Here is a 22817-nt window from a genome sequence, read left to right on the forward strand (position 1 = left end):
TTCGTGATGAAAGGAAGGGGTGGGTGGCGACGTGATCCTGTGGTCGGTTAGCGTGGCGCAGGACAAGCATGAAATGGGCTGAGAACGCCCCTGGATCGTTTCTCTTTAGCGAGCTTCATCCTGTGGCATGGCGTTTCGCGACTCTGACACATGATCGTTGTTTGCTGCGAGGCGATCGCAAGCGAGCATGGAGAGAAAGATGGAGGATTATGTATGCTGGAGGTATGCACAACATGGTCTATAAGGAGAGAGACTTGAGCCGGAAAGATCATCTTAAGATGAAAGAGCGTTATGCTCTTTCGAGGTACTTTAGCGTGTCCGCATACAAACAGTCATAAGCAAGAGCAAGATCTCGCAGCTTGTGCGAGAGAAAGAGTGGGTGAGCAAGAAAGACACAAAGAGAGTGACAGGAGGAAAGCAAGATCAACCTGGTCCCGGGAAGTGTTTGAAAAACCAGTTTTCAGTTGGAAACGTTCGCGGAGTCCGAGCGGGCTGGTTGTCGTTTGTGCTACGTTCCGCCAATTCTGACACGACGCGCTCAAGTAGACCGCAAGTTTAGCGACGGAGCTGCAATTTTGCAAAACAGAGGTTAGAAAAACGCCCTCTAACAGGGATTCAGCGTTTGTAAGGTTTCGTCTTTATATCGAGTGGAGAGTTTGGTGGAATGTGTTCTTATTAATTGATCGCCGCCTAGAGCGTCGATACTGCAGGATGTTGCTGAAAGAGTATTATATTTATTGAAAAGTAAAGATTCACTCATTCCCACGCATTAATTGGGAAATTTCTAGGTTTGCAGAAATCGAAACAGTTTGAGGTAGTCGTGTATTTGTAGAGCAGTTTTTGAGCCAACGTCCAAAATGCAGCGCCAATCGTCGTTGTTCAGTGAAGTGTTCCGCGCAATACTCTCCACATCTCTCCTGTGCATGCCGACAGTGAGTAGTTGGTAGCATTGGGACCTGGCCTGCGTTTGACCAGCATGTGATCCCTTCTCCCATTTCAACGGTATCACTTCCCCCCACCAGCGGGTCCTAGCCGTTGCACGCAAAAGAATGTCGGGTTGGTTCTGATCGTCGAAGTGTTTCTCCACTTCACTTCTTGCTGAAAAGAAACCAGAAAAAAGTGTCCCCACCTAAGTGGGTGGGTGCGGGTCGGTGTTCATGTATATATATATATATGTATATATATATATATATATATATATATGTGTGTGTGTGTGTGTGTGTGTGTGTGTGTGTTCAGATCTAATTTAAATCAGCTAATTAAGATGGATCTATGAAGGAGTGTATCAAGCCTACAAGCTAATAACGTCATCTCTCGACGGAACGTGGGATGGTCGGCGACATAATCACCGTTATCATCATGCCGCTTGTGGTCACGATTCTGAATACGTTGGACCGCATTATGAACCACCTTGTAAGCTCGTCGTATCATCTGAAACCAGTCCAGACGTGATCCTTCCGATTGCTGGCGAGAAATCAGTGTGACATGTGTTCTCGGAGCAGTCTATTGCAACGGTCACTCCAGCACCGAGAGCGCCGTTAGGTTCGTGGGCATTGTGTTGATTGAGGATGCGATCGTCACTAGCCGCCGCCGGATGGTCCATAAACTTGGAACAGAAAAAACCATTTGCCTATAATAGCCCGCAACAACAGTGGTGAAGCTCTTTTCAATTTCCACTCTGGGTTCGTGGCCAGAATGGGAGTCTAAAACAGCAGACTGATGAAGATGAGGCCCAAAAGCGATGACCAAGGGACTAAGGAAACACATAAAAGTCTAGCTTCCACCTACAAGCCCTGGGCCGCTGGGAATTCTTTTTATGTGTGATTCTCTGAAATTCTAAAGATCATGAAACTTTCAGCTTCACATTTTTGTTTTACGCAGTTCTAGGCGTAAAGTTGTTTCATTATTAACTCCAATGGACAACTTTAAAATACAGTTTATTACAATTCAGTGTCTGATGCTAGTTTAAGCGAGTCGTTTGCAAAGTTGTTGCTAAAGTGTTATAACAAACAATATAGCGATCTTACACCGGTGCCAAGTACAAACAAGGAGTCCTAAAGCGATGTGAATGGGCAAATAAAACGAGTGATACGTCGTTTTCTCATCACAACCATTCAACGCCGCCCGTAGAGAAAGCAATAGGCAGCAGCATAAAGTGCCACCAAAGGGCGAATGTCTAAAAGCTGACAAAAAGACTCAATACGGGAAAAAAGTGAGTATTTTCCTATGTTTGAGTGTGTGTGTGTGTGTGTGTAGGTGCGTGTATGTATGAATATATGTATACAACACATTTATGCGTTTACCACCCGAAACCGGACAACCCGAACGGTAAGGATGATGACCCTGTATCGACAGCCATGTGGAAGCAGCCTCCGTTTGTGGGATAATGCAAGACATTCCACCGAAAAACCGTCCAGGCCCATTTTTGGTGCCCAGGCGACGCCATGCAGTTTCGGCAGCGTCGGTGAATGTGCAGTTATTTATTGCATTTTCGGGATGTCATCTTCTGGGTACCTGAGTTGTTCGACCCGCTCCGCATGATGATGCATGGTGTACGGACTTTGTTGCTTTCTTTTCTTTTGTGCCTTTCGAGCCTATTATATCCTTCTGTTTATTTGGTTCCGTTCATTGATACCGCTGGGACTCCGACCGTACCGACCTCTGTAGCCCTCCGCACCGTGAGTTGCTCGCTTGGAGCCAACGTGAAAAACATTTGAAATTATCACGTCCGGAAGGATACCCATGTAGACATGGTCATGCATGTTTTCAAAGAAATGCGTAAAAGATATCTTTTTAACTAATTGTATGTGAAATGGTTTTGACACCTTCGAAACAAGGTTATAAACATTTTTGTTCAATATGAAGGGAAATGGTCTTGCCACATTTGTAACAAGTTTATACATATGTTTGGAATAGACTTGAGATATTTTGAATAAAGTAGTTTGATATGCTGATGGTTGAGGGTTTAAGATAATATTTTTTTCATGTAAGAGTTCCTTGCAAGTTACAATGTCAATAGTTTGTGTTTTGTAGTTTTTTTTTTCAATTTTTAAAATCTTCATTTATGTTGATTTTTAACTCTCGGTAAAAGAAAAGTTCGATCTAATACAAACCGGAAACATTTCCCTTTTATTTCATGGATACTGTTCACTATTGTACCTACACTTATCTTGTTTCACAATCTTGTTGACAGAATTGTTTGAAATAAATGTTAATGTCAGCTTCAATCGTCCGATCAACCGCTTGATCCTGTGACGGAAACAGTTACTTGCACTTAAAAGAAATGGGTCCTGCTTTGCATGATGCACAGTTCGATGTAATTATGGGTTCCGATAAGAAAACCACATTGCCTTTGGGGAAAACGCATGCAGGATACGAAATATCCTCGCGAAGTCATCATAAGTTCGGGCAGGCACTTAAAACTACACCGTCTAATGGGTCAAACAGAACATGGTGAAAGACATTCAGCACCCCTTTTTTGAGTGAGAACATTTTTGGCTCCCTGAAATCCCATGTTACAACATACCCGGAAAAAAATCCCTGTCTGGCATTTGTCATAAATCTCATGCATCGGCGAGTCGGGAGCGTTAACGTGTGACAATACGGCAACAACCAGGTCTCGAACTTTTGAATTACGTAGACATAGGTTAGAAAGCGCTAGCAAATGTGTGTTTATTTGTTTTTTTTTTATATTTCGTTAGTAAAGGTTGAAGAATATGAATTTTTCCCTTATGGTGTATTTTGGTTTACTTTTACTTTTCTTCATCTCCTTTTGATCTCCAAATGAGGCACAAAACATCTTTAATGTTCTGGTCAATTCAAAATACCTTTGGCTTTAAGAACTATGTAATGTTGCAAAATCGACAAAAAATGTGCCAGCCATGCTGCCTCTAATGATCATAATTCAGCATGCAATCGTTTGTGGCTTCGCGTGCAATAATATTGGACAAAGGCCACAGTACTTTAATTTATTTCTTTTCAGTGGTCCAGGTATGTTTTTGTAAATCCACTCTCACAATATATGCAACAAGATAACAATGTTTGGAACTTGTTTTTGTCATGAATTATTACAAATTCTGAGTGTACGTGTATGTGTGTGTGTGTTAACGGTGAGACAGGAAGTACACAAAGTACCGAAACCTCATTAAATGACCGCATAATATATGCGTTAGTACCATTTTTACCAGAATTCTTTTGCAGGAGAAATAAAAAAGAGAACATAAGTGAGCGTTTAAATTAATTCTCCAACACGCCTTGCGAGAACCAGCCACCATATTTGGCCACCTGTGTAGTAAGAAGTAGATATTACATTCTTTTACCGTTCTTGCGTAACCTGCTAGAATGCGATGGCTAAGTAATTAACGCCACTGGTGGATAATACAACTTGGGTTGATCAAAGAAATGGAAAGAGAAATAGCTACAAAATTGCATTACATGCTGGATCACATGTTTATCCCGTGAATTCCGAGAAGTGTTTAGCTATCGGTTGATAATAGACCACTCCAAGACACAAACCGGCCTGCCTGCTGTTTCCATGGGCGAAGGTTACGGCACGTTCTTGTGGTTTCTTTTGCTGGTGGGGATCGTCTTGTTTTTTTGCCTATCTTAGTACTTGGCATGCCTTTCCGTACCGCAATAACCGTTTCCTCTGGTACCCATGGGGACGTGCTTTTGTATAGCCATTCTTTGGCTTCGTGTATGATTTAACAAGGGCAAAAGAAAAACAAAAACTTGTCCTGCGGTATGTTGCAACGAAGGTTGTACAATTTAATGTATTAAAATAATTCCATGTCGAATGCGATCCCGCGCCGCCTCGGAACGGTTACTTCGTTCTGCAGGAAAGATGCAACTGCGCCATCGTTACACGGAATACGTTTGAGGAGTGCCAACATGCTGATTAAAGTGACTTGGAGGTTTTTAACGGGGCCATTAATTGTGCTTTATAAGTTACAACAGTTATTTTCAAATCAAAACAAACGAAATAATATACCTTTCCTGCTACATTGCTTTTGAACATAAGTATGAATGATCATAAACATATATAAAATAATTAAAAAAATTAAACATAAGAAAATTAAAATTCTTCATCATCTTTATAGATGTTTAATATAAAGATATCCAAACTTGTTATTATTGCGTAATTGTCAAAAGATTGCTTCAGAACGCAATCTTCGTGAAACAACGGTCAAAATTTACGTTCACGAGAATTGACGAGAAAAATAACGTATAATTTTGATCCACGAGCTCACTCCCCGTTATACCGTGATGGAAGCATACATGTCGCTTCGTTGCAAAACATGTTGCACTTTTTCCTTCACCGCCAATGTGCCAGCGAAGTCGACGACGGACTGTGAGATGATGATGAAGTTGCTGCTCTGTTCCGGTTCTGATGACAGGTCGTTTGTGCGAGAGACGGAGAGCGAGGAGGTGTGTGGTTGGGCAGGGAAATCCACCGTGGATCGGTGTACTGCATTACGTCGGCCAGCAACATCACTGCAGGCCGGTGTGTATGCGTGTGAACCAATTCGTGTCGTTCGTTGGCCTCTGACTCCTGATTTAGATTGCCAACAGGAGTTTACACTGGCTCGCCAGTGATGAGACACGTCATGCCGTTATGATTGTTACGCCTGGCGCATAAGTCTGGCATAACCGAAGCATTATCACGTTGATTTATTTGTCGCCGGTGGGTCGTTGCTGCCCTGCTGACATTCGTATGGTATGGTATGGTCCCATACAGGCTGTTAGCTGCAATTATTTCAGATGGGGCGAAAAAGGAATTCCTCTGTAATTTAAAGAGCAGCTTATCACTCCGTCATCCTATGTGCGACAGCTTCCATCTTAAAGACTGATAAGCGTGCTTTTTTAAACATCCGTTCGTTATTTAAAACATGTGTAGTTTTGTAACCTGATTAAGAAGTTTTCATGTACATATTTTAAAAGTTCTTTTACTATGTTGGTTGCAATTAAAATATTTCCGCAAGCTTTAGCCACAAAGAACCTTTTGTAACGGGTTTCTCCTTCCCTCACAAAAAACCGGTTCATTCCGACCGTTCCATAATGCGAATATAAACACCAAATGTGCCACATTTCTGTTTTGGGTTTCAGTTGCTTATTCTTAAATTGTTGCACGATTGTCACGTAATTACAAGAACATTGCTAATTATAAAAGATAAAAGCAAACATAGCAGAAGAAATGGGAATGAAAAACCAAAAGTAAAAATCGTGGCTAAGAACTTTTATGAAAGATGCAAACCGACGCTCCGCCGGAGAACGGACTCCTGATTTTTTTATTGTTGAAAAAGAAAAATATCTTGCTTCACATTCATCATAGTCTACTACATGACTATAGCCTACTCGATTGTTGAAGTTGTAATCGCAAAACTCAACATTTATAGCATAGTATTTACTAAGAACTAATATATATTCCTGATTTACTACGCATCCGAGTTAGTTCTTTTGCGGGAACAATAATATAATGGTAGAATATTAATTTTTTCTGCGATCTTAGGCTTTGCATTCTATGATATAATGTTTTTTTATTCATTCCGATTACATATAATATTTCTGTGGAATAAATCATAGACGTTTTCATTTACAGTAAAGTAGGTAGAACGATCTTGTATCAAGAACGACCGATTTAAATGCTAAACGTCATGAACATTTAATTTATTGCAAGTGGATCTTTTTATTATTTCGCAATTTCTCGATCATCTCAATAAATAATGATTGATTTGGGATTGCAAAAAGTTTGTCAAACAAGGCTTTGCAAGGTCTGGTGTTATAATTTTGGTAATTTTTGAACATTTTAGGATGGCTTTTGGAAAAGGACTTGAGAATTTAATCATATGAGAATACAACATCAATTGTTAAGAGGTTTCGGAGTACCTATAACTTGAAAATTCATCAACTTACCGTTTCGGACTTTGACCTCCTGCTGTATCAGTTACACGTGGCTCGATTATGACCATCTTTTTCGATTTTTGCCTACTGCCTTCGAAACGATTCATCGTTGGGCCCTTCCGTGAGCAGCGGAGGCATGAAACTTGATCTCATCAGCTGGACCGTGTGCCGCCGAGACGTAATGCACTTTCCATCGCGCCCGGAAGGTGGCAATTATCGGCACAAAGGACAGGATGTGGAGGCAATGGCAGGCATAAACCGTGTCGTAAAGAGTGCGCACGGATTGAGCATCAATCGCTTTTTTTTATATCCCTCAACACTCTAAGTGCGCCATCCGTGTACAAATCTGATGTGACGAAGATCGTGACGAGGTTTGTACGACTGTGCGTGACCAAGGTGGGTGTAAACATTCGTAGAGTACACCTAATGATGTGTCTGCAATATCCCCAGAGGGTCAGAAAGTTGTGCTCACCGAGCTCGTTGACGATGGCCGAAAAGAATTCAAGCGCCTTTTTGAAAAGACGCTGCAACGGTCGTGTGTTGCCAAGCAAACGATCGACGACGGTTGAAAGTGGAACACCTTCTCCAACATTTAGGTAATGGAAAAGCAAAAAAAAAAACACGAATCTTTCAAAGATGCCGCCGAGAGCTCGAACCGACAGAAGTCGAATGAAAAGGTGTCCATCCCACAAGTTTGCAACCTACGCATCGGCCAGTTTATCAGTTTTTTATGTTTTGTGGCTGTCAATTTGTTCACCACTTGAGCTTTGCTGCGTCGACCGATCCCAAATGGTTCAGGAATTAGATGGCTTAATAACAAATCAGCTGACATAAAGAGGGACGATCGGTTGAAACTCGTGGGAGCTTTTGTGAGGACTTAGGACAGAAAATCGTAGGAACCAACAATCGATGACTACCTGCACCGATCGAAAGGTTGGTACTTCACAGAGCCTTCCTATAATTACTTTTTTAGCGATACCAGGATTTATTCCTTAACGCTTAACGCTTGAACTATACAAAGTCCCTTCAGTCCAAAGCCCTACCTAGGCTTCTTTTATAGCTGATCCCTCTGCAGGTAAACGACTATACAAGTCGACTTGCATTGATGTTAGTTCAGGAATTTCTTTTCCCGGGAAACTTTCAATATTCTATCCATGTTACGGCGGTTACAAAAATGAGGTCCTTCAGGGCTGGGGACACCCTTTTGGCACTGTTGGAGCAAAGAAGTGTTATCTCAGTGTGTTAATCTCAAATAAATTTTTAAATCAAAAATGAAGTATGGATCCTGTGCCTAAATAAAAGTTAAAGCATTCTTGGTGTTTTTTCTTTTCGACTCCAAAAGATGGGAGGGTAATTTAACTTGTGAAACAAATAAGAAGTATTCATGATTCAAAAAGTCTTTTATTTCGACGAAAAACCTCCATCCAATTTACAAAGAATTCTCCTTTCAACGTTTTCCTACATAACATTTTTATAGTTGAATGTTAAATTATTTGGTAAAAACCAGATTTCAATGGGAAATTGTTGTGGTTGAACTGCACAACGAATTTAAGCTAATACTTAGCATTTGTATTAACAGGCGTCCTAGTACCACAATGATTGAGACGATAGCATAGTGATGCCAATCCAGTGTACATCGTCTCATTAAATGTAAATATAATGAAAGTGTCAAACCGCTGCATGGTGTGTAACACTTCGCAAAGAAGGTCACTACCATAAACCGAGACATCCACAGCGATGAGGTATTAAAAACTGGTAGTTGTTGAGCAGCGGTGGGCAACAGGCAAAATAATAATATACAACAGATATTGCACACTCCCTGTGTCCCAGGCACATGCGTCACCCTTTGGCATGCATTCGATCGACAGAACTGCAGAAGATGGAAAAAATAGGTCGCAACACGGTCTTCGAAGTCTGCGATGGTTACGTAACGCAGGGCTCGTCACGTCCAAGGGGTTCCGTGCTGGGTCAACTACGAACTGCCTTGTGGCCGCGATCGCATGGTATCGTCTTGTTTAATTTAAGATTTTAATTTCATGCTACGCTTGATTTTCTCCCATCCGCCCCTCAGGTGCCATTTAGGTTAAACGGAGCGGCCCACGTCTAGACGTTTGCTTTCGGTCGAACCTGTCGCATCAATGTCGATGCCCTGAGCTGGGTGATAACCGCGGCACAAGCTGATGACGGCACGATGACGAACCTCAACCACGATCTACAGCAGCATCAGCAGCAACAGCAGCCAACGCAGTTGCAACCTGTAGCAACGGCAGAAACGAGGCAAGGACAGCAGCATCGTTATCATCTGCATCATGACCCGGCGTACAACATCACCACTGCCGAGGCAGACCTCGACTACAATAGTGACAACAGTATAGCGGTCCTTCATCAACATCATAATCACCTACACCCGCAACATCACCAGCATCATCAGCAGCAGCAACAACACCATCACCATCGCTATATGCCATCGAGCTCTAGTTCCTGTGATAACACCAAACAGCCGACTCGGCTGGGCGGTGGCAGTTCCAGTGCCGGCGGGTCCTGCGATGAGAACACGCCCAGCGTTTTGGACATCAACCTAGACACCAAGAAGATTTCACTGTAGGTCTCAAGCTGAGCTCCTGATCGTGTGATCGTGAACCAGCAGACGATGACTATGGGCTTTTTCCCCCTTCTGACTTTTCTATTTTCTCCTTACATATTCACCACCCCCTCGGGACCTTCCGGCTCGCCCCCCCCATCTAGTGCTCACCAAAACGGCAGCTCGAGGCACAACTCACCGGCACGTTTCGGCGAGGAGCGGAAGTATGGGAACAACCACCACCACAACCATCACCACCATCATCACATCGAGGTGTACAGCGACGGGGCGAACGGGTTGGACATCAGCAAGCTGGAGGAGGAGATCTCCGAAGACGACCGGGGACCACCGTTACCACCCCGACCGGCCCCGAGGTCCCGCACGCTGCAGCGCATGGAAACGGGTAAGCGGCGACGGTGATTCAGCATTATCTATTTTCCACCGCCCGCGCACCACCGCTCAGGAAGTAGGATAATTGGAGGCCATTTTGCCCCTTTCCGGCCCATGGCCTGGGAAATTATATCAGCATCATACGGAATCGAATACGGAACGACTTTTCGTTGGCCTTTGGTGCCACGTGTAGGGCGTGCAGGAGGGGTCTGCCAACACTTTGTTGCACTGTGCTTGTGCCGTGTATCATTGCTTTTCCCCAATGTGATGGATTCAATTTCCGTGTCGATTTAATATTCGATGGGTTCCCTCTTTCACTGTCAAAAATCAATGAAGCGAGGCTGAAGCGAATTGAAGAACCTGTTGGTTTTAATTTAACTTATTTCAAAAGAATTCAAGCAAATTGGTACAAATCATGGTTGTGGTCCCAAGACGCTTCTTAACTTAAATGTACATGTTTGTCGTCTTTGCTTATCATAGTCAAAATCAACGAGTGGAGTAAACACAAAGTAATGATTGTGAAACAGAGATTGTAACATGTTTTTACTTTTTCAATTAAAAAGAATGTTTTACTATTCTCTTTTCTCTAACAAAAAGTGCGATACGTGCAAAATCAGTTATGGCATTTGGCACTTAAGATCTAAGTAGCAGTAGGTTTAAATCCTACTTCTTTTACAAGGAGTCGTACCACGTGGTCTCATTCGTGTTTGAAAGGACTTGGAACCTCTTTGCTAATACAATTATTTGTTAAATAAATCAATTTTTATTAAAACCCGCTAAAGTTTGCTTTTCAATTGAATGAATGTATTATCATTTCGATCTAACAAGTTCTAACACGTTCAACTGCCATTTTAAGCCAACTTAACCCTTCGGTTGGAAAGGCTGCAGTTGGCCGCCGTGTTTTGCCAGGATGTCTTTCGGCACGTGACGAACGGGTCATGCGCAGGAACACCCAAGATTTCCAGCACACCACCCTTCACCTCGCACAAACAATCACAACCAGCCCAGCACACACCCTCGTGTAAGGATACGCTTCGCAGAAGCTGCTCCTGCGAACCACTACAGACGTGTGCCGTTGTGGGTTCGCTAGTGGCGCGAGGGCTGCTTCTCTGCGTGTTGGCATGTTGTGGCGGCCAAAGTGCAAAAATACCACAGCCAACGCTGGAGCATGGCAATGTGGCAGTAATCCTTAACCACCCACCCTCAACAAGCCACAACAAGGGTGGGCACAGGACATGGGATGCCAGTGCACACACAGGCACAACGTTTTGCTAAACTCATTTCGTCTGTCAAAAGTTTGCTGAACTGGTGCACACTCTTCGCTTTGCGCGGAAAGGAAGTAAACAGATTGTAAGCCAGGGGAAGTGTCCGTAGGTGAATGGCACCCGTGGAAAAGAAATCAGTATCAGTGAATCCCTCCGTTCGGTTCGGTCGAACAGATTGAAGCCACTCCTGCTCAATCGTATCGTACAATCAAGCTTTATCAAAACCGCGAATGTGTGCTTGAATGTATTTTTGTGATTTTTTCCTCGCTGAAAAACAGAAACGCATTCAGAAGAGAGTTGAAAAACTTAAATCTCCATTATCTCCCGCGGAGATAAGCATCATCACATTTTGGCTGGATCCGAAGCGTACAGTGATTGTATAAGTAGTGTTTACCACTTCCAAGCATACCAGTACAATAATAGGAAAGCGGATTGGCAGGATGTTTTGTAAAAGATAGGAGCAGAGCCGAGAACCCAGCGTTCTGCTTCGAGGGCCAGGATTGTTTTTTTGTGTGATAACTGACTGCAATAGATACAACCGATAGTACAACGTCCAGTAACAATAGCAGCATTATTTAGTCTTGTAGTGCATTTTTTGCTGAAGAATTTAATCATGATACGATGAGGTAATCTTTCGGAAGGAAATATTCATAAGAGCTACGAACATAAGGTCGACAGGGCAATGTCATCGAGAGAAACCACTTTACATTTAACCACGGCTGGGGAGAGTGTGTAGCGTTGCGCCTTTCAGGACATTCAAACACAATCGGATAAAAGTTATCGTTTGTGGTGCCTGTGTTTTCGGGCGCGAGTTTGAAGCTCCTGACGGCAAGGGAAACGACAGGCCCTGCAACCACGATGCACGGCTATCCGTTCATGCAGGTCGTGCAGTACAGTGTGCCCACGTGCACCTGGGCCCCACCACCGGTCGAGCCACCGCGTCCACCATCAGCAACAGCGGGTTAATATTCCACGCTAGAGAGAAACTAGCGCATAACAATTTCTCCCAACCGTTCCCTGATTTTTCCCCAGTATGCCATGACACGCTCCGACCCGGAAGCAACATGACAATCTGACAGGCCTACTGGGGTTGTTTCTCGTCCTAACTCGTTTCCGTTTTGTTCATTTGCACGTTTTGTCTTCCCCGTCTTTCCTGCAGCTCCCACATCGTCCGGGGTGAGGAAGTACGTCATCTGGTGTCTCATATGCGGCGGTATCTCCAGCCTTTTGGGTGTCCTGTTTCTGGGCATCTACTTCCTGCTTCGATCGTACACGAGCACGGTGGGCTACTTTGAAACCGTACCAACGTTCGTACCGGCAACATTGGTAAGTAACAGCTTTAAGTTGATGTGAAACTGTCACTTACTAATGGGTACTGTTTTTTTTTCAAATTACTCCCTTCTACAGCTCATGTTGACTGGTATCTGTATAATGAGCCTAGCGAGGCGAAGAAATCGTTACAGCTATCTGGTATGTCGGCATCAACATTTGACACGCATCTCCAGCAATGTTCTAACTATCGCATGCTTTACAGATTAAACTTTCCGGAGCGTGTGGCTTGGCGTCGGCACTGACCTGTGCCCTGGTGACCGTTACCACAACCGTCCTCCACATGAGTCGCCTGCAAGTCCTGCGGGAGTGTGAGTACACGCAGAAAACGCGCACCTGTACCTGCTACTCCGTGACGGCCGACAAGCAAACGGAAGGCGTTGACGATAGCGTCCGGTTCGTGTTTGACTCGACGTCGGACTGTGGCGTCGTACACGGTGCACTCTACTCCTGCCTTCGAGCCGTCTTTGGGCTGTCGGTAGCGGGCGTTTTGGTGGCCGTGTTTAGCTGTATGCTCGTGTACCAGCTGCTGAGTCACGAGCGAAAGAAGATGTACTGGGAGCAGCTGGAACTGCGATGTCGCTCGCTGTACGCCGGCCAACAGGGCCCAGCTTCGGTGCTACCGTCTGGGCCGGGAATGCTCGGGAGTGCCGGAGTGGGTGGTCCTGGGACGGTCGTAAGCGGGCGGACGGGAAACTGTCGGTGCTGCGAGCAGTGCCACGCGCACCGTAATGTTCTCCCGACGGCGTACCCTTGGGAAGGCGACGGTCGCTTCTGGACGCCGGGGCAGGCAGGAAATTTCTACTCGCCGAACCCGGGCGGTGATGAGCCGGGTACGGTCAGTGGTGGCCGGCTGAACACAAGCGGACGACGCATGCCGGGTTGGAGCTGGCCGAGAATGCCCTGGCAGCGGAACGATGCCACACAACGTCTGTCGCCGCACAGTCCGGACTCGCAGTATGGATTTTCGAACGGGCGTTCAGGAATGCCTATGCCGATGGGTGGTGGTGGGGGAGGAGTGGTTGGGGCTTTACTGGGTGATGCCGGCATACAGCCTCGTTACAACGTGATCGATCAGCAGTACGGTATCTGGGGCCCTCCGCCACCGTACTCGGACCCGAACAGTCCGGCACGCCGTGGACGATATCAGTATATCCATCCATCGCAGTGTGGACCGCCATTGATCGATGCGAATGGACCGAGCGGACTACCGCCGAACGGAGGGCCTGGCATTGCCATTCTCGAGTGTCACCAGCATGCCGTCATGGGGGTGGACGTACACGGGATACCCCAGCAATATATGAGCGGACCGACGGGTCCTCCGTCAAACATGGGCAGCTCCGGAGGACATCCACAAGCATCCAACTATTCACGAGGGGGTAGTGGTGCTGGTGGTGGTGGTGGAAGTGGTACCGGTGGCGGTGGTATTTCAAGTGGCCCTCCTGGAAGTTCATCTGGTTGCACAAACGGCGGTGGTACTGGCTGTGGCAATCCCGGAGGCAAGCGCCAGCAAACTGGTGGCTACACCAAAATGCAGACCCAAACAAAAGATAACTACGAAAATACACCCTCCGACAGTGACGGCCCGGGACGTGACCGGTTTTCCAATACGCTTCCCCTGCGGAAAGCGAAGAAACGCGTTGAGACCGCGGGCGCCAAAAGCATCGGACCGAACAACGGCGGGCAGCATCAGCCGGCTAGTCGCGTGAATGTGCAGAATGTATTCGGTACCAGTCAGGTGGTGATGCACTCACAGCACCACGCACCTCCCGGCTCGCTGGAAACGTCTGAAAACGAGTACAACGAGCCAAACTTGCCCTCGAACGGTAATGGTAATGGCGCAGGAAATGTGTTGGGTGATAGTTGCGACCAATCGGCGGAAAATCAGGGCCCAATGGTGGTGCATCCACCGAAAACGCGACGGCTAAAGTCGACACCCGGAGGAATCGAGAACAGTGGTTTCCAAACGGTGGAGTCACTCGAGGCGGAGGCGGCCCTCAGCGGGAAGTTACTGGAACCGACCGAATCGGAGGTCTACTTTGCCGACGTGAGTAGCTGCTGCAATATGTCGGTGAAAAACGACAACTACTACGAAGACGCAGGCCAAAGAAGGAAGAAGGACAAACAGGTAGTTCAGCACCAGCATCAGCATCAACATCAACAGCAACAATTGCACCAGGACCAGGCGGACGACTACATCGCACAGCGCTTTGGTAAACGGGAACCATCGGTTAGGAGTCGTCTTCCATTTCCCCAGGCGTCGCTTCCTCTCGGGCACGACACATCTTCAGGATCGGGATTCGGCGGTACTGGAGGCGATAAGCCACCGGTGATGCCTCGATCGTCCCTGCTGCCCAAGGATATCTCCCGCCAGAGCATGTGTTCAGTGGATTCGGGCGAAAAGACGGACTACACGGACCTCTCGCCGGCCACCCCTAGTACAAACAACAATAACTTCCCGTCGATAGCAGCGGCCAACGGGGCAACGGGTGCTGCCAGCGGGAACAAACCAATGGCTAGCCTTGAACCGACGACTGTGCGGGCAGCAGATCACGATGGCGGTCCGGGGGGCTGCAATTTCATCGCCTCCTACCCGTACTCCTCCAACGAGCAGAGCCAGGAGGCGCACCGACGATCGACCAAAAACCTTCACGACATCTTCCTGGCGCCCGACTCGCAGTACGAGGTAATGAAAGAATTGCATAGATTTAAGACGACACCACTAACGCTAACACCCTTCGAACTGCCTTCGTCAACTCCTTCATCACCATCATCACCGTCCTCCTCCCACCAGGATATGCCGGTACCATTCCCTCCTGCCTCGTTCGGTTCCGCCCCACCGACCACATCGGCCACGATGTCAACGTCGGCGCTAGCTCCTCCTCCTCCGACGACGACGACGACGTCGATGAAGCCAAAGTCACCGAAGAACCTCAACATTACGCCGATCAAACGCCAGAGTCTCGGCACCAACATCAGCTCGATCATACAGAACCTCAGCGGCAACGATGTTGGGCTGCTGTACCCAGAGGGCCTTCGCCACTCGGCCACTGGACAGAGCAGCGGGGCACCGTCGTCCGGTGGGATACGATCGGACATCAACGACAGTGTGAGCAGCAACGAGGACAACGAGGAACTAACCGACGGCATCGAGCGATTAGGCGTCGACCGGCGCTTGTGAGACGAAGTGTACGTGTGAGCGAGCTCGGACTGAATGCTGCCAGGTGACGACTCGCACACCAGAAACAATCAATAGAGCCATTTCCCCCGTGTCCCGTAACCAGAGGTTCCAAAGTTTGGTGTACCATCGGGGTTTCGGCCGGTGCGCTGTACAAAGGAATAGCAGAAAATTCTCAACTCTCGTGTGTAAGTACGTTCCATCCAAATCAAATCAAGAAACGAGAACGGTGAAGCCGTAGCTATTCACCTACTATTAAATACCGCATCCATCCGTAAAATGCCGCTCAAAAATAGCGTCCAATTTGCCGTCGTGTAGCCTGAACACCGTGTGTCAGAAACAATAGGAATCAGAATATCGTTATAAATTAGAACGCACACGCTCAGTTATTCTCCTAACTGCACTGATAGTGATTGTCCTTCCTACCCGTCACCAGTAGAGCCGGTTGTGTTGTAAATTGCATTTGGTTACTTCGACGACTTCGTATACTAGCGGAATCGTTCTGCACCGTCGAGTTCTTGCGGTTCAAGTTCACGATGTTACGCGTTCATCCATTCCGCGTGGCTCAAAGTCAGGGTCTCTGGCGTATATGGGGTGGTTTGTAAAGTCCTTGGCCGTGTGGTTTCTTACCGTTGTCTATTCAATTGAATCGGCATTAGAAGCCTATTTATCTAATCATTCTTTGAATTAGATTTGGCAGAAAACGGTATTTCACGAAATTGACTGTATTTCATGACAAATGTTAATACACTGCTACTCTACAAAGTCTTTGCGCAATCTGGTTCGGTGAATTTGAACCTTTTTCTTGATCGTCTCTAATTGTTTGAAAGTATATCATATTGAATTTATAACATGGATCAGAAGCAGTATTTTTCTTTGAGATACTTTCGCGGGATGCAATGTCTTAGCTATTCGGTGTTCTTTCCTTCCCGCAATAAATTGAACTCATTGAACATCAAAATTCATTGAACATCATTGAACTCAAAGGCAGACAGAGAAGGTGCAGACATGTACAGATGGCGTAAAAGAATCGGTGAGTTAAATAGGTATAATAAATTGAACCAGAATGACGCTCGACCAAGAACCGTTTTGGACAGAAACGAAACTTTTGTATTGGAAAAGGATCTTATAAATTCTACAAACTCAAAAACGCTGGTCATAAACAGAGATTTTTCACTACACTCGAATTGGAATAATGTTCATACACTTGTAGAAAAATATTTTGTGACTTTTTATGCTATTCAAGCCCATACATTATGCAACAGATATTACTAAATATAAATGTGCAAAACCATATTGTACAAAGACTTAATTGAGCAGCTGTACGTTTTCCGCCGTGTAAAAGAAATTGGTGCCAGTAAGAACAATAATCTTACATTAACGGCATTATACTTTTGTTTTGCTGGTAGAAAAAAATCAGCATATAATTGAAACTGAAATTATAATGATTTAACAAGGAACGAATGCAAGATATTAATTTGCACACCAAATGATCTCCACAATTTTGGTAGCTTTAATAGGATGGGTTTTAAATTGTCTCACCAACTCGGCAGCGTAAGCTTTAGTGGAGCATTGTTTAATAAGGTACACGCATTTGTTAAATAGTTTCGAAAATGAGATTTACTTAGACTGATTGAATTTCATTCGTGACCGCGAGTCAGTAATGAGATACGTGAAATCGATTGTGGAAATTATATTTTAGTTTGTATTTTAATCGTCTACTCAAAGGTTTTTTTCATGGCACCTGAGGACGCATTTGTGTTATTAGGAATTAGTGTATATACATTTAGTAAAACCCGTTACAATCTTACATTAGAACCCGTTACAACCTTAAAACAAACCGAAATTATGCAAAGAGAAGCAACATCTCTGCCATCTGTGCGATTATGTTCAGATGATATCCATTACTGTTATTTAGAAGAGATAAAAAGCTTTATGCCATGATCGTTGTAAAGATTTCCTTCCGCTTTTCGATTTCTGTTAGTTCCCCTTAGCGGAGGATTGTTTAGTATTAACGTAGAAAAAACAAAAAATACATTCACTTATATCAGTCCCGTTGTTCGTTGTCCTTAGTGAACCATAAGGAATGTCTATTTATGGTAGAAAAAGCGTCAATGTCCGACCGTTGGGTAACAAAAACAAAATCATGTTTAAACGAAACAACTACATGAAGTAATCAATCGATTATGTATAAAATAATGCACCGAAATTGCAAGCATCTAAAAGAAAAAGGCTGCCATGTCTCAACCGTACCGGGACGAAGAGAAAGTAGAAATAAATTATGCGATGGAGCTAACATAAATAGGCAAACTCAGCTCCTTTTGATGGTGGTTAAAGGAAAGGCTGGTATTTGTTTATGAAACTGTCGTATTTCATTCATATTCGTATAGGGCATCAAAAGACGAATCTTCAAAAAATTTCCACAGCCCTCCGAGGACGCACTTCTGGTATATCCGTATATCGCGAACGTAGGGCAACTTTGGTTGGTCAGGAACAACCACGTGCGAAACAAGCGAAGGTTAATGAACGAAAGAGACTTTGTGGATAACGTTCGACACAGCTTCAAATTTGATAAAAATTCATCGTCTCGTCAAAAAGAATTAAACAGAAGGCTTAAGAAAAAACATTGCATGACGGTGCATATTCATATATAACTACTAATAATAGTGTTACTGACAAAATGGCTCAGCGAAGAATGGCATGCGGAAATTCACAAAAAGAATAAAACGAATGTATTCATTTGTTAAACACGCCTGGCACGGCAATCCGAATGTGAACTATAATAAAAGAGGATGAAAATAATGTGGTTTTCGTATTTTATTTCGCAATCTAGTTATTTAAAGTCCTGTAAAACTTGGAAGTGAGAAAACAAATGCAGAAGCGCGATTACAGTATGTCCCATAAAAAATGCGAAAATCGGTACCTTAGATTCAAATAATTTTTTTCAAACAAAATAATGAAACAAATTGTAATTTTAGTTAGGGCATCGTTTCTTAAGCCTTTAATGATTACATTAATAATTAGATATTCCATTTTTTTGATCGCCTCCTCCATACGGGAACAAAATCGAGAGCATACCTTCTGAATGTATGAGTCAGTTTTCGAGATCCACGCCTTGGCAATTGAAGCTGTCAGGGATTCAAAGATGGTGTTAGAACGTTCACAGGCCTTAACCTGAGCTTGTGCCCATGTTGTTTAATCCAAAGGATTCAAGTCCGGGCTGGTGGGAGGTCAAATGTAATTGCCAAAAATTCCATGTTTTCTTCAGCCACGGTTGAGTCTTTTTTGAGGTACGTCACGGGGCTCCATCCTATTGGAAAATGACGTGTTTTTGTGCTCCAAAGTTGGTTTTTATCCATGGCAGAACGTGGTCCTCGGTATTACATTTTAATTCAGCTTTGATAAATGCTCAAGGCATTTTAAAACTCCGGCTGAATGTTTGGTTGTAAACTTGATTTTCAGGTTCTCTGGAACATCCTCAATTTTCTTCGGCGATATAAATCTATCTGCACGTGCGTTAGACACGGGATCGACGATGAATATTTTTTCATCAGAGAATACGATGACGGCATTCTTTTGTTTTGATGTTGAGACCAAACGTGTCGAGAACTCCAGCCGTAGTTGTTTGATTCGGTCTGTTACAAGGTGACGCTTTACTCAGACTCTGGACGAACATTTCAAGTCATGTTTGATCAACCTATGCATGGTAAATTTTGAAATATCGGCTTCCTTCCGAATCGATTTTTCGTCTCACTCAACCTCTCATTGATCTGATGACCTTCGGCGTGCGAGTGGACCGTGGATGGCCACTTCCTGGCTTCATGGGATGTGGTCCATCAAGCTTCTTTATAGGCTCTGTCTACATGTCCTAGTTTTGGCTCCTCAGATCGAGCCAATCTTGACGATGTAATCAAATTATTTGTTCGTTTTTATTCATGGAAGAAAGAAAATACAACTTTAACATTCCCCTAAGGAAAAGCTGGAAAATGGAAAGATTTGTGAAAATTGCATTTTCCATACAATCGAATCAAATATACGATGTATAAGTAAAACTAAGAAACCGCTTGGCCAATCTTAACGAAGTTCTGGGATGATTTTTTCCTTCTTACCCATAGCGATTAAAATTGTGACAAATCATGAGTCAGAATTTACCGATGATCGAATAATTTAATCTCGGTTAATCAACACGCGATCGCCTAGATTACGTATATTTGGTTTTGATAGGCGTTGAATGTATTTTGTTGAGTGGCAGAAAAGAGTTCTGTTGCTAAACACATATAAATGTTGAGTATTTAAGTTCAGGGAAATCTATCAAACAAGTTTGCAAGTACGTCGCCGGAAGGGATATGGCTGTATTCAGCATTGAAGGAGACGAGATAAGTATCAGACGAGCCGATGCGTTGTTGTGCATTCCGCAGTTTTTGTTTTTTATTTCAATGTTTAGTTTATTTGAAGAATGGTTAAAGAATTCACCAAGAACTCTTGAGTCAGGAGCACAGCAAGCAAAAAAAAAAACACACACACACAAGAAACAAGATTCCAACTTGCAGTCAAATTAAAAATGTTCTGCTTCGTGAATAGTAACGTGGGCTTGCAACCCACTATTTGCCAAATCGCTTCAACTAAAAATGATATATCACAAATGTTTATGTGAACTATGCCCCATGGTATTGAAACTAAGATTGGTTGGGTGCACGTACAATTTTAGCTGCTTAAAAAACCTATGCTAATGACTCCAGCTGGACCATTGCGCTATAATAAATTGATTAATCGTATTGAAAATGAAAACGAAGCCATGAATCGTTCACTGGAATTTTTAAACATTCTTTCAATTTATCTGATATGCCGCAACTTAAAGATGGATCTGTTATTGTTATGTGTCGACATCTTCATACGCCAAAAAGATGGGGCTTTCCTTGAATGGCAATTCTTTGTTTTTTTTTTCAATATTAGTGTATTATTATTATTGGACCAGGCGAAGTTCGTTGGGTCAGCTTGTTAACTATAATTTAAGAATATTAACAAACAGTTTATATACTGGTCGAAAGATATGTGGCCACCATGCTGGTTTCCGGGTTACTCAATATGGTGCTTTATGAAGGTCAAGGCTTACTCTAAACGCCACCTAATTATGACAAGCCTCCGGAAAACATTGGCCAGTTTTTTGAGAGAATTAGATCAAACCTACATTTTTAAGACTGGCAGTGCATTCCGCAAGCGCATGGAGACTATATTGGTCACAAATGGCAACTCAATCAAAGACTTACATGCTTAACAACATCGACATTCACGTCCCTTTAGAATAAATGAAAAAATTACATCCTAAAAATTTTGAGGTTATTTCAAATTTTGTAATTGCTAAATGGTGCATACATTATCACGCATACGGTATCTTAAAGATAATCCGTCTCATCTCAATCCTGTGCAGGGGTGGGCCATCATCATCATCATCATCATCATTATCATCATCATCATCATCATCATCATTATCACTGGTCTAGAGGCAAAGTGCATGGGTGTTGTTCCGGAGGTACGGAGTTTGAATCTGGGACTGGAAAAACCAGTTCGATATCTTCTTTGTTGGCGTAACGACCGGCAACCTTCCTACAGGGGAGAGAACGGTTTTGGATTCGAACCCACGCCGTCGAGACAATCGACATTCATAGGCCGATTTTCTAACCGGCTTACAGAGCCATACGTATCTGTAATTTCCTTCTACATTTGTCACTCGTACTGATCCAGGTACTTGGGTCTTGAGCCAGAGGTTTGGTGCACAAGTCCAGTCTAGGAAAAATATTTTATCATGCAAAATTTAATTTTTCTTCAAAATCGACGTTTACCATTCAACTAACGATATTTCCTCACATACAGTACCAGGAATTCAAAGTCGGACACTTGAAAATTGAACAATCTTTTCACTTTGAGGTAAGTTATCTTCTTCTTCAAAGCAGCTAGCGACACGAAACTGCACAGGAGACTTCTCCAACCTTTGTTCTTTGCGAATATTAAAAAAAACAAATAAAAAATACAATTCAATTGCGGAAATGATGGAACACGAATGAAAAAAGTCTTGTTTTCGAGCCAGGCACTAAAAGTCGGACACCTTACACATCACACAGAAACCATTGTTTTACTCTTTGGTAGCATTACCATTGGCAGTTATTACTGCTTGTATTCTTTTGGGTACACTTTCAACTAACTTCAGACAAATTTTTTGGTCAACCTTTTCCAATTCTTCTTTCACTAATGATTCCAATATTGATAAGTTGGATGGCTAATGTTTAGCAACATTTTTCTTTAACGAATGTCACGAACGAATGTAACGAACATGTTTAATTACATTTAAGTCTGCAGACTGTGGGGGGTTAAGAAAACAAATGGACAGTTGTAGAGCAACCACATCTTCGTCATGAAAGCTGTATGTTAAAGATTGTTGCCCAGATAAAATCTAGAGTTGTTCGTGCTGCCTAGTTCTTCAACACTCGCATTGATGTAATAAATTGCATCCATGTTTCCACGAATGACATGCAGTTTTCCTAACCCCTGGGCAGCCATACAACCCCAAATCATTATATATCCACCCTTCTTGATTCGCAGTCTTTATGGTGAACTTTTCATCGAAAGATTCACCAGCTTTCCTCCTTACATATTGGCAGTCATGTGATGCATAAAGGTTAATTTTTGTTTCGTTTCTAAGCAAAACCTGTCAAAATAATCAAATCTAGCTACAACATGGTTGTTTGAGAAGTTTTTAGTAAAATAAAGGTGATACCTATGATCAAAATTCTACATCTTTATCCATGCATTATTTTGCGAAATCAAGCCGTAGTTAACTTTTTTTTCGGATGTGACTAGTTTTTTTACAGCCATTCTTCCAAACAAATGGGGTTTTCTAAGAAAACGCCGTACAGTTAAATCATCAAAATGTAATCCACGCATGTCACGCAGCCTTTTTTGAAGTTCAACAGCACTCGTAAATGGGTTTGAACGAACTTGTCTAATAACGTTCCGTCCGTCTTGATCGCTAATTTTACGTATTTTTTCTCTATTATTAGTTTTATTTTGTATTTCAACTTGTGCTACGGTTCCTCGGCAAGACTGGGGTTTTGTTCTTGGTAAACCCGTGTTCGAGTCCCGCTTCCACTTAGAAGAAGTGAACTTGTAAAAAGCATTT

At 43.6% G+C, this 22817-nt stretch overlaps 1 protein-coding gene across 1 annotated transcript; it reads left to right on the forward strand.

Moving 5' to 3' along the window:
• The first annotated feature begins 9091 nt into the window (after window positions 1–9091).
• LOC131293887 (uncharacterized) lies at window positions 9092–15721 on the forward strand. The gene is made up of 6 exons (XM_058321937.1): window positions 9092–9501; window positions 9646–9884; window positions 12296–12462; window positions 12544–12606; window positions 12671–14593; window positions 14630–15721. The coding sequence occupies exons 1-6, from the start codon at window positions 9092–9094 to the stop codon at window positions 15644–15646; spliced, it is 3819 nt and encodes a 1272-aa protein (XP_058177920.1). The 3' UTR covers window positions 15647–15721.
• The last annotated feature ends 7096 nt before the right edge of the window (window positions 15722–22817 follow it).

The sequence above is a fragment of the Anopheles ziemanni genome, chromosome 2, assembly GCF_943734765.1.
Source record: "Anopheles ziemanni chromosome 2, idAnoZiCoDA_A2_x.2, whole genome shotgun sequence".
NCBI lineage: Eukaryota > Metazoa > Arthropoda > Insecta > Diptera > Culicidae > Anopheles > Anopheles ziemanni.